Source organism: Poecilia mexicana, unplaced genomic scaffold (assembly GCF_051168715.1).
Source record: "Poecilia mexicana isolate PSO_F unplaced genomic scaffold, ASM5116871v1 scaffold_7, whole genome shotgun sequence".
Lineage (NCBI taxonomy): Eukaryota > Metazoa > Chordata > Actinopteri > Cyprinodontiformes > Poeciliidae > Poecilia > Poecilia mexicana.
Window position 1 is genome coordinate 7,698,841 of NW_028263376.1, and position 10,741 is coordinate 7,709,581.

At 43.1% G+C, this 10,741-nt stretch overlaps 1 protein-coding gene across 1 annotated transcript; it reads right to left on the reverse strand.

Annotated features, from left to right (window-relative positions):
* Positions 1-188: 188 nt before the first annotated feature.
* kiaa2013 (KIAA2013 ortholog) lies at positions 189-9,279 on the reverse strand. Its single transcript, XM_015001560.2, has 3 exons — positions 7,771-9,279; positions 5,518-6,371; positions 189-3,164 (listed from the first exon to the last, which is right to left on the reverse strand). The coding sequence occupies exons 1-3, from the start codon at positions 8,729-8,731 to the stop codon at positions 3,114-3,116; spliced, it is 1,866 nt and encodes a 621-aa protein (XP_014857046.2). The 5' UTR covers positions 8,732-9,279; the 3' UTR covers positions 189-3,113.
* Between the last annotated feature and the right edge of the window lie 1,462 nt (positions 9,280-10,741).

The following is a 10,741-nucleotide window of genomic DNA, read 5'->3' on the forward strand; positions in this document are numbered from 1 at the left end:
CTTTTTGAACCTAAATGACTGTTTTCACAGATTCATATTAATGATTTATTAAAGAGTCCTCTTGCTCCTCCTGCTGCTTCTTTTTACATTGTGGACATTTTACCCTTAACTTTTTTGTCTGATGGTTCCCGTCAGCAGAAGATTAAACGCTGTGCTACAGAATCTTTAAGAAAGTGACAACACAATGCCACATTTTAATAAGTGATTTATTCTCCCCAAAATAAACCCAAATCAAACTTTAAGCACAAAGACTTCAAGTACAAAGCATTGGGATTATTGCAAATGTTCAATAAATTAACTTATTTCTTCATTCAGACATATTCAGTAGTTTACATTAAAGAAATAAAATAAAAAATAACCCATAAAGAGAAACAGAACAAATATAAATCACCTGGCAAGTGAAAACCGAGGGAAAAGGACCTAAAAATCAGCGTGAAGCCAAGTGGAATTTACATGTGAACAAAGAAATCAGTTTTAATGTTCTGTCTGGAAGGGGGAAAAGCCCAAAGAAGATTCAATGCACCCTGCATTCCCAGAATAATTATTTCCCAAATACAGCGGGGAAGCTGTCCATCAGGGTCCAGTTCCTAAGCGAGTCTGATGTTGGGGCTTAAATTCAGACTAGGGGTCAGGAAACCTGAGCGACACTTTGAGAAAAACCTCCAGAGCTCGAGTAAAGCTTGAAAAACCAGGCAGAACATGACTTGTTAAAGCTGATGTTGGTTAGATGTTATGAGAGATACTGAAAATGAGAAGTAAAGATGGTGAACTGGAGAAAGGTTACATGCTTCAGGTTACAAGAAAAAAGAAAACTGATTGAAAAGGCTAAACACGAGCCATTAGAGGATGGATTTCATTAGCATGAGGAGCTAAACAGTGGCTGCCAGTCAACCAAAGGAAGGAGTTGTGTTCGACTCCAACAGTCTGCTTGGGATTCTTCATCACAGAGTCCTGCTTGAAGCTGTCACTACACACCATGTTTCAGTTCAGTCACAGAACTACGGCCACAATTCGTCTAGAACTCACCACAGTCCCAGTTCTTTAGATTTTCTCTGAGCCAGATTTTCACTTTTTCTCTCTCTGGTGAAATCTTAGTGACTCTAGGGACGACTTCTGCTGTTGTGTAGTTTCACACTAAGCCTGAACGTTATGTCACAAGTTGGTCATTATCATAACATGCATATTGTAAAGATGTGTCCATATGTATTGGCAGTGGCAGATTGGATGATATTGTTAGATGCTGCACCAAACCATTTTGGAGGGAAAAATGGTCATAAGGTGGACAAACCTACAACTATGTTGTTTTGAAGCCAGAACTACAAACTTTGACTCAAAGCTAATTTAAAAAAAAAATAAAACTTTATCGAGATGGAAATAAACTATTTTCCTAGTAGGTGGACAGACGACTCCTTTACTGGGGTCAATGTTTGCAATGACCCCGATGCAGACCGACATTAACACTGTTTATTTCATTTATCACAAGTCACCATGTGAATGCTTTATTAGCAGAATTGTTCAGTTTCCCTGTGAACAATTAGCAAAGCATTGAATGGGTAAACTGTTAAAGCTCTAAAGAAAAACCCAGACCTTCCTCTGCAGAAGATTTTAGTTCTAAAGACCAACACTGGGAATGGCTGTGAATAAATATCTGACCAGCAGACCCCAAGAGGGGCCCAAATGTTTCAGAACAATTTTCACTAATTTATGCTTCTGCTGTCTAATCAGCCCATAGTACCCTCATACATATGGACGGTAAAAAAAAAAGAAAGTCAAACTTATAGCAGTCAATGGAGATAATTAATTAAATAATTTTAATCAGTCAAACTCGCATATCAAAATCAGAGGGGCCAACTTGTACTCCTCTAGTTTAGCCTGATTCTTTGAAAATCATGGCAGCCTTTCTAAAGGAGAATTTTCAGGAGCTTTTCTGCGAGATGGAGAGATTACATAATTAGCATCCAGACTATGTGGTGGGTAAAGTCAAAGAATTGGTCAAATGCCGAACATCCAATCACACTAGTGGAGTTAAATAGATCGGTGTTAGCCCTGCCTCTTGATTGAGAGGCGAATTTGTCAGATTGTTTCACCTGGTATGCTTCAGAAATAGGAACTGTGAAATAAATAAACATACATTTGATTAACTATTTCAAGTGTGTATTTAAATTATTTAATGACATATTTAAACATCTGATTAAGTATTTATTTTATGGTGAATTTATTTAACGACAATGTATTAATTTTGTCCTTTTTAATCCTCCATACAGGCATGCCTGGTCCAGCCCTCCCTACCTCTGATTAACAGTCCTCTGTCGTGTCTTTAGTGTTTTACACAGAAAAAAAAAACGATAACATGTACCAACTTGACAAAAAATTAATTTAAAATCATAGTTAGGCACTTTGTTACCACCAGCATCAAACTATTTACTCTGATATTTCTTTGATATATTAAAACCAGAAAGATAACTTGGTTTTTAAATATTTTTTTCTGCACAACGCCATTAGAAAACATGCCTCCTTATCACACCGAAGCCAGGTTTAAAAGAAGTAAATGGTGGATGGAAACCTTTGCATGCTGCAGTGATTTTACAGGTTCTAATGAAATGGGTGAAAGGTGAACAGAAGGCCGAAACTGCTGCTTTCCACCCGGATCGCCTGGCTTATATTCAGCTCTTCCTGTTTGACCTGGTGGCTCACACCACCATGTCTGAACCAATCAGGACTGGTTCAGATGAACCTGGAAATGGTCAGCATCTTTTTTTTTTTTTTTAAAGGTTTAATCTAGAGAATCTTCTACAAAAGACCGGTTTCATATACAGTTCTAACTTATAAGTTGCGAATTTTTTTTAAACAAAATTTCAGTACATTTACTCATGCAGAGTAAAACAAATTATTCTTATGAGCGTTATTGCCAATTGCAGCCCTGTGGGTTTGGGTTAACAGCTGATTTCTGGGCAATATTCCGCCATGTTGGATGTTATTTTCCATAAAACTCCTCTGACCTCTGAGTTGGAGGTCAGAGATTTTAGAATCAGAGCGAACAGCAAACAAGCCACCCACCATGTCAATATGTCCACAACAACAGTAGCAGCAGCAAACCCACGCTGAAGCTACGCTTAAGCGACCTCCGAGGAGTCGCAGCAGTCGTCTTCCCTTTTGCTGGAGACCTGGTGGAGTCAGAGCGGAGCGTTAGAACAGGTGAGGCATGGCGGAAACTGGCTGCCCCCACCCCTGACTAGACACAGACAGAAAGGCAGGAGGAGGAAGAGGGGGTGTGAGCAGTAAAGAACCAAAGCCACAGGTTTGTTGTTAATTTAATCATGTGATTCAATATAAAACATTATGAAAAAGGCAGAAAAAAAAAAGAGAGCAGAAAGAGTCCAAGCAGAGAGACGGAGCAGTTCATGCATTCAGAGACTGGCCTGTCTCAAGAGTGCGGCAGGTCCTCCCAGCACAACAGCTGGAAACGGCAACTGACGCCTGCACCGAGCCAGAGGCGTCTATGCAGGTCTAAACCCTCCTCAGAGAGGAAACAAACAGCTGTGAAGGGCTCCATCATGTCGACCTCAACCTGCCTCCTTATGAATCCTCTCTGAGGATGTTCCTCCAGATGACTTCCTGAGCACCAGGTTCTGATCCCTGATCACAGCGTCACACAGACTCATCAGATCGCAAGGAGTTACACTGAGTGGCTCGCTGATCACACTGAGCATCAACGGTGTGTGTGTGTGTGTGTGGCATTTGAGTCTAGATAAGAAGTGTGCAACAGATCTGTCTGCATTAAGACAATCAATATAGTTCTTGAAAAACTATATTTAGCTGTAATAAAGATAATAAATTTCCAACACACAATGGAGTATTAGGGCCAGGCCAAGAATGCTTTTTCACTTCAAGAATGTCGTATTACAAAAAGTCATATGACAATTAAGTCACGACAATGCAAGAATAAAGTAATAGTATGACCAGAATATGGTTGTATGGTAGGAGAATGAAGCAGTCATTTTATGAGAATTTCTCCAAGAAAAATAATCAAAAGATAAAATGGGGAATGTTGAGCAACATGTGAAGTTATACTTCAGTATTAGTTTTACAAATAAAGAAATGTTTAATCTTTTAACACATCAAAGTTAAATTATTATCAGCAGCTTTAAGACTTTGAAGCGATTCTGCAAACAACAAAGTATATTTTGAAGAAAGAATCGGGGGCTTGCTGAGCTGGTCACGTTAGATCATAATAGTTATCAAAGCTTTTTTCTCACTAAAACAACTTTTTTTTTTACTTTTATCTGGTAATGTTGCATATTATGACTTTATTGTAATTTTAAAAATAAATAAAATCTCTTACTCTGGCCCCAACACTCCGTGGTACCAACAAGGTTTTAGGTGTCTGGATATGTGAAGTATATTTGTACTTTTCACAAAGACTTGGACAGGACTCACCAGAGTAGTACTCCATACTGGATTACAGAAGTGATCAGCTGATTCTGGCACAGAGACAGGAACCAATCAGCCCAGTTAAAGATGATAACCGAACCCCAACCTGGTCTAGTGTCATTTCATTTCTCTGGGTTTATCACCAACACTTGTCAACATGCCCACAGCACCTCCTACTGACTACATTACACCATTTATGCATAAGGTGAAGACTTGGCTGTTGTTCAACATGAGGCTACAGGTTTCTATGACAGACAGATCTGCAGCAATGGGGAATCTGATCCAGTCCATCCAAGCACTCAGACGTTCTAGTGATCTCTTGAACTGGTCTGGATCAATAGTTTTAAAGGTTCTCTGGCAACTTTACTACTGTTTTCCAACATTTTCAGTCCAGTCGTTCAACATGTCTGAATTATCCTAGACTACGGGGATGTAAAAATTTGAACTAGGAGTTCTTAGAAAAGAAAAACCTCTCCCTGACGTGTTGCTTCAGAAAGTCTGGAGAACTGCAAATGAGGACCTCTTTAAAACATTAAAAGAACGTCTGACTGCTGGGAAGAAAAGAGCAGAAACTTCTGCATGTTTTTGTTTACTTTGAAAAACCATCAGATGATGATCTTCATAAAAAACGTAACACCTCTTCCAACAAACTCAAACTGGTAGAGATGAACAGCAAAATATTGACAAAGGAAAAGATTTCTTGTGCTTGTCGTCCTTCCACAGCGACCAACGTTTCCTTCCAATCCACGGCGGACGTGAAGAGAGCAGGAAGTGTGCTAGCGAGATGCTGGAAGCCAGACGTGTTGCCGATCTTAGAAAAAGGATTTCAGCTTGGATCGTTTCATTGTTTGCAGCTGCAGAGCACCAAGTCCTTCCACCGAGACCCAACGCTGACCAATCATCTCTCAACAGAAGGGGGGAAAAGGAAAGTGTTTAAGGCTATTGGCGGCCCGCTCTGGTGTTCATTCACAGAACCTCATTTTAGACCAAGAGCCCCACAGAGAGAGTGAGCAGAGAGAAGACACGCTGGACACAAACAAGAGAGCAGATCAGAGGGAAGCCAGCTTTTGTCAGCGCCGTTTATACCTTGCTCCTGAAGAAAGGCTTGGCGCCGGGGCCGCAGTACTCGTTGTAGATGAGTTTAAACAAGAAGAGGTGGAACAGGGTGATGAGCGACGCCACACTGAACCAGAACAGAAAGGGCAGGCCGGGGTATCTGTTCGCCATGTGCTCCTCGTGAGCCAGGATGGCCTTGAGGTGCAGTGTGTGGCGCAGGTCCTGCAGGTGGCGCAGGTCGGTGGAGATGTAGAGCAGCGGCGTGATGGGCTGGGTCACCATGACGGGGAACGTGTGGCCTTTGACCTCGGAGGTGAGCTCGACAGGCTCGTTGAGGCAGCCGGCCTCGCAGGCGTACAGCTTGACTGCCGCCTCCTGCTGCCGCACCGACAGGTGCAGGAAGGGCTTCCCCTCGCCGTCCAGCAACACGGCCAGGTTGATCAGGTCCTGGTTGTAGTGGATCCCTCGCAGGGCGTAGCTGTTGTGCAGCACGTCCGGGTCGGCCTGGAACTGAAGGTGGTTCTCTGTGAACTGGAGGCCGCCAAAGCTGAGCACCATGCCCTGCATGGCCCCGTGGGCGCCGGCGGCAACCAGCACCTTGCAGCCCCTCTTCTGCAGGGTGAGGGTCCACAGCGTGACCAGCTGCAGGATCTGAGCCGTGTTGCTCACGCGTTCAGGCCACAGGTTCTCGGCGTGCATGGTGGCGTGGCCGCTGAAGCAGTGGTCGGCGTAGTTGAGGCTGGACACGAGGCGCGCACGCTCCTCCGCGCTCGGCCGCTGGTCGAGCAGAGGCGCCGTGGAGGAGGACAGGATGTAGTAGAGGGTGTTGTTCACGGTGCGGCTGGACGGCGTGTGGGAGTCCGTGATCTTTCTCATTTCGATACCTGAATTCAACAGACAGAATTTCATCTGGTCAGTAGCTGGGTTTCCGTTCCTAATGTGGGCAAATGTTTGTCGATATTCTGCTTATGTCAAAAAAAACCCCACAATTTCACATTTGCTGTGTTTCCATTAAATAAGTTGAATTAAAATCACATATGAATATACTTGTTCATGCGATAAGTCATTAAAAAAATATGTCAGTGACGGTTCTAAACCGTTACATGAGATTATACTCATAATTCAGCCGTGCCAATGGCACTGATCATCCATTAGCCTTCAGAGGCTGGTGTTTTGGGCAAACTGTCGTCAGTGATTTTACAGAACAGACATGGAAACACACAACTTTTTATGAACTGTATGAACTGTGATAGCTCTGGTGGAGCCAGCTGCACGTTGTCTGGGGAAACTCCCCCCTCCCCCCAAAAAAACCCATCATTCTCATGCTGTTTCCTGTCGTTATTGTTTTCATCATTTTTGCCAGTGGCAACCTTGATCATGCTGTTGATCATGTGAATAGTGTAATTCGAAAAAACGCGTTTTTGTTGCAGTTTTGCAGCAGCTGCTTAGTTCATGTATGCCTTGGGTTTTCTCTAATTTTGTGATCAGCCTTACATCATGTTTTTTGTTTCACAGGCTCATTACCTTATTTGAGATCTAACAGATGTACAAAAATGTTATATTTGTTTAACTAGTTTTTTGTTGTTGTTTTTTGGTTTGTTGATTTTAAAACCATTTGTGTGTTTAAGCATTGTCAACAATGTCTCACAGTAGCATAGTTAACCAGTAATGTTTTTACAATTCCTGTCAACGTAACATTTTTCAATACAAAAAACAAGATGGGCTGCTGGTGGACCACCCTGGTACCCCAATCACCAAACTTAGCAAGTTCTCTGGGGGAAGCCCTGAGGAGTGCACTGATCAACTGGCCTTAATTGTCAGAGATCAGTGATTGGCCGATACTTAAATGTGTTCTTATGCACCTATCTTATCTATCTGAGCAAAGGTCTCAAAATCAACCACTGTCCTCTATTGTTCTGCTGTGAGACAGGCTTGACTGCCAGGCCCACACACCAGGTCATGTCTGCAGTTAACAATGGCCTTGCCAACTCAGGGACTTTCTTTCTATATATAGCAACATTTCAGACAAAAATATTTGTATGGCTGGTCAGGCTATGTAAAGATCAGTGATCAGTCAGAAAACTGTAATGGGTGCACTCCTACTTGATTGTGCTATAAAATGGCACTTTGTGTCTCAAATGTACATAGCACGAGCTCCTTTAAGAACTTCAGGCAGCTTGGAAGGAAGGCATAAAGGATTGAGTGATGGGCTGACAGTTTAGCACAGATCTGACTGATGTTTGGCTCAGAACTGTAAAAACACAGAGTCAGTGAGCTGCTTACCTGAGCTAAAGAGGTCCATCCAGGCCTGCTGGTGTTTCTGAACCAGCTCCTTCACGTCAGCCCTCAGAAGCTCCTCCATCTCCTTCTTGGCGCCATCTCTGAGGCTGCTGAAGGTCGCCTCCACCTTCGAGGACTCGATGGGCTCTGAGGTCCAGACCACAGACAGGATGTTGTCCGAGTACTCGGATTTTGCAGCGACCTGGATCCTGTTCTTCAGCTTTCTGGTGACCACCACCAGCAGCACGACCTGGCTGTTCTCCACCTGCACCGTCCCGGAGGACAGCTCCACCTCTCTGTCGCCGAGCGTGTCCACGCTGGAGGAAAACCTGCTCCTCGATCCTGGCTGGCTGCCGGGTGATATGTCCACGTTAGCGACCCGATCTGAGGGGTTGTTGATGTGGATTCGTTGCAGGTACACGTTGGGTCGGCTCCGGTGGGCGATGAACTCCTCTCGGATGGACACGCAGTCCCGGGCGGACTGCACCGCGGCCGGCGAGGCGCACCGGACCGAGAGCACTGCTCCCTTCCGGTACCCCAGGAACTTGGCTTCAGCCTCGGCCAGTCCCCCCACAAGGCGGACGTTGACCCTCGGAGAGTGTTCGGTTTGGTGAACCGGGGCTGAGCCCGGCTGTGAAGACGAAGCCACCCACAACTTGTTGGCGCCCACATCGATGAGAATATGGCCGTTCCCCGACACGAAAGGCGTGTCCAGCGGCTCAGAGGGGGTGCTGTAGATCCCTTCTCCCCTTTCCGCTGTGGACTTCCACTTGTGGATCTCACTCTGGAGGCACTCCCCCGCCGCGCCTCCGGGTACAGCCGAACCGCCCAGGAACGTCCACCTGCGCTCTGCCCCCAGGAACCAGTAGAAGATGAGGAAGAGGAGCGTCCCGATGAGAACCCTTCGCGCCCAGCTACTCGACAACAAGCCCGGTAGCCCCTTCAGTCTCTGCTGCAGCCACATTTTCTGTTCAAACAACGGAAGCCCAGATGCGAGTCTGCGTGTCAACACGACACCCCGAGTGCTTACGGGTCACTTTAAAGTCTTGCATTCATTTCAGGTGTCGGATTCTGTTCAGGAAGCTACATTTATGATGTTGGCTCAAGTTCCGATAGGCAGAGATGAGTCTAAGGAGCCGCATTAACTTCAAGGTTCAGTTTCCTCAGCTGAAGGTAAACTGAAAGTGTCCCGTTCAGTTTAGTTGTCAGGTTCCACCGGGGAGGATAGCTAAGCTAAGTAGCTAGCGCTGAGAACCAACTCAGTGGAACATTTCTTTCTCGCATCTTTTTAAGTCTGACATTCTTCACCAAGTAAGCATGAAGCTCATCAAAATATCACGTCCAAAATATCTTAGTTGCGTTTGTTAATCAACCCGAAAAGGAATAACCTGACGTTGTAATAGATTCCAACGGCTGACACTTCCGGTGGTCTCTTCTTTTACTTCTTCTTCTTTTATGGTGTTTACTGGCAGTTTACAGACTTAGTGTACTACCGCCATCAACTGGACGGAGGTGTAATCCAGAAATTCATTTTATCCTATATCTTTAATAACCTGAAATAACTACACACGCACACACACTAGCTATTTTTTTGTCTTTTAAATATTTCGATGGTCTCTTCTTTTTCCCTTTCCTGTGGTAATCTTTTTAGTGTAGTACCGCCTCGATCTTCAGGCACTGAGAACAACGCAGTTCTTCAGATGAGATTAGAATATTCCTTTTAAATCATGATGCGGGATATTTTGTCTCATACTAAGAAAAATACATTCGCATTATCTCGGATCTTCTTTTCACAGTTTAAATTATGTTTTAGTTAAATTATCCTGACCAATACATGGAGATGGTCAGCAACTACATGCATTCACCTCAGTAACTTTTTGAGTAAAAATAGTACAGCATTCTGTTGAAATTAGACTTCTTGTATGAACACAGGCTTTATTGCTCTAAGTTCAGGTTCTTTTCTTTTGGTTGAGGCTGCCAATCCAATCAGTAAACATACAGTATCTACTGGCACTGCCTGTGTGAACACAGTGCAGACAATATCTGACTTGCTTTTCAATACGTCAGACGTTACTTATTGTAAAGTACTGAGTTCAAAAGCTTTAATATATTTAGAAATAAACAGATAGATTTGGAAATGTTTCTTCTGTCTGAATTTGTTATTTTGAATGAACAACTTAAAAAAAACCCACCACACCGCTGAGTTCACCACTACTTCTCTACTTCAGTTAAACTCCCCCCCAGTCTTGTGCTGCATCACTATTATTGTCACAGAATCAAACAAATAACATAACCTCCTATACCCTCCAGCACCCAAACAAACAAATTGCAAAAAGATGGAAATAAATATCGGTTGTTAATGTTGGTCCAGTTTTAGTCATCGGACCGATTTTGATGTGTAAAAATGACTAATATACTAAAGAATTCTGTAAATGACCTAATCATTTGATCCTGATGTCTAAAAGATGCAAGACAGTGGCTTTGGAGGAACATACTTTAAATATCTCCACTCTTAGACTCCTTACTGATGGTTCCTCGAATTTCCAAAAATAAAAAAAGAGATAAGAGCATAATGTTGCTTTGATTTTAATTTTATCTTTTTATATTCATCTTTCAAAACTCCTATAAATGTTGTGTTTTACTGTTTGTTGTAGGTTTTGAGACAGCTCCTAACAATTGGGCACTTGTTGGTTTTTTGGTATGCTAACAATTCATGTTAAATGGTACATATTGTCTTTTAGCATTACGAGTCATCGGTTGACGGTGGCACATGCTTTTTTTGTAGAATTTTTAACATGAGTTCTAAACCAAAGAAAACAATGAACAGACAAACTGTCTTTGCAAATATATCATAGTTTACACACACAGCTTCTTACAGCCCAGAGTACACAGCTCTGGAAAATAAAGACTACATGCTTTTTTTTTTAAAATACACTTAATTGCACCAGAATTGATATCTATCTATATCAGAACG

What these genes read in the sequence shown, in the direction of transcription:
- kiaa2013 (XM_015001560.2), bottom strand. Translation starts at nt 8,731, where the DNA reads ATGTGGCTGCAGCAGAGACTGAAGGGGCTACCGGGCTTGTTGTCGAGT. An exon ending in GATGGACCTCTTTAGCTCAG is followed by an intron (nt 6,372 to 7,770) that starts GTAAGCAGCTCA and finishes TGTTGAATTCAG; the next exon opens with GTATCGAAATGAGAAAGATC. An exon ending in AGCCTTTCTTCAGGAGCAAG is followed by an intron (nt 3,165 to 5,517) that starts GTATAAACGGCG and finishes TGACTCCACCAG; the next exon opens with GTCTCCAGCAAAAGGGAAGA.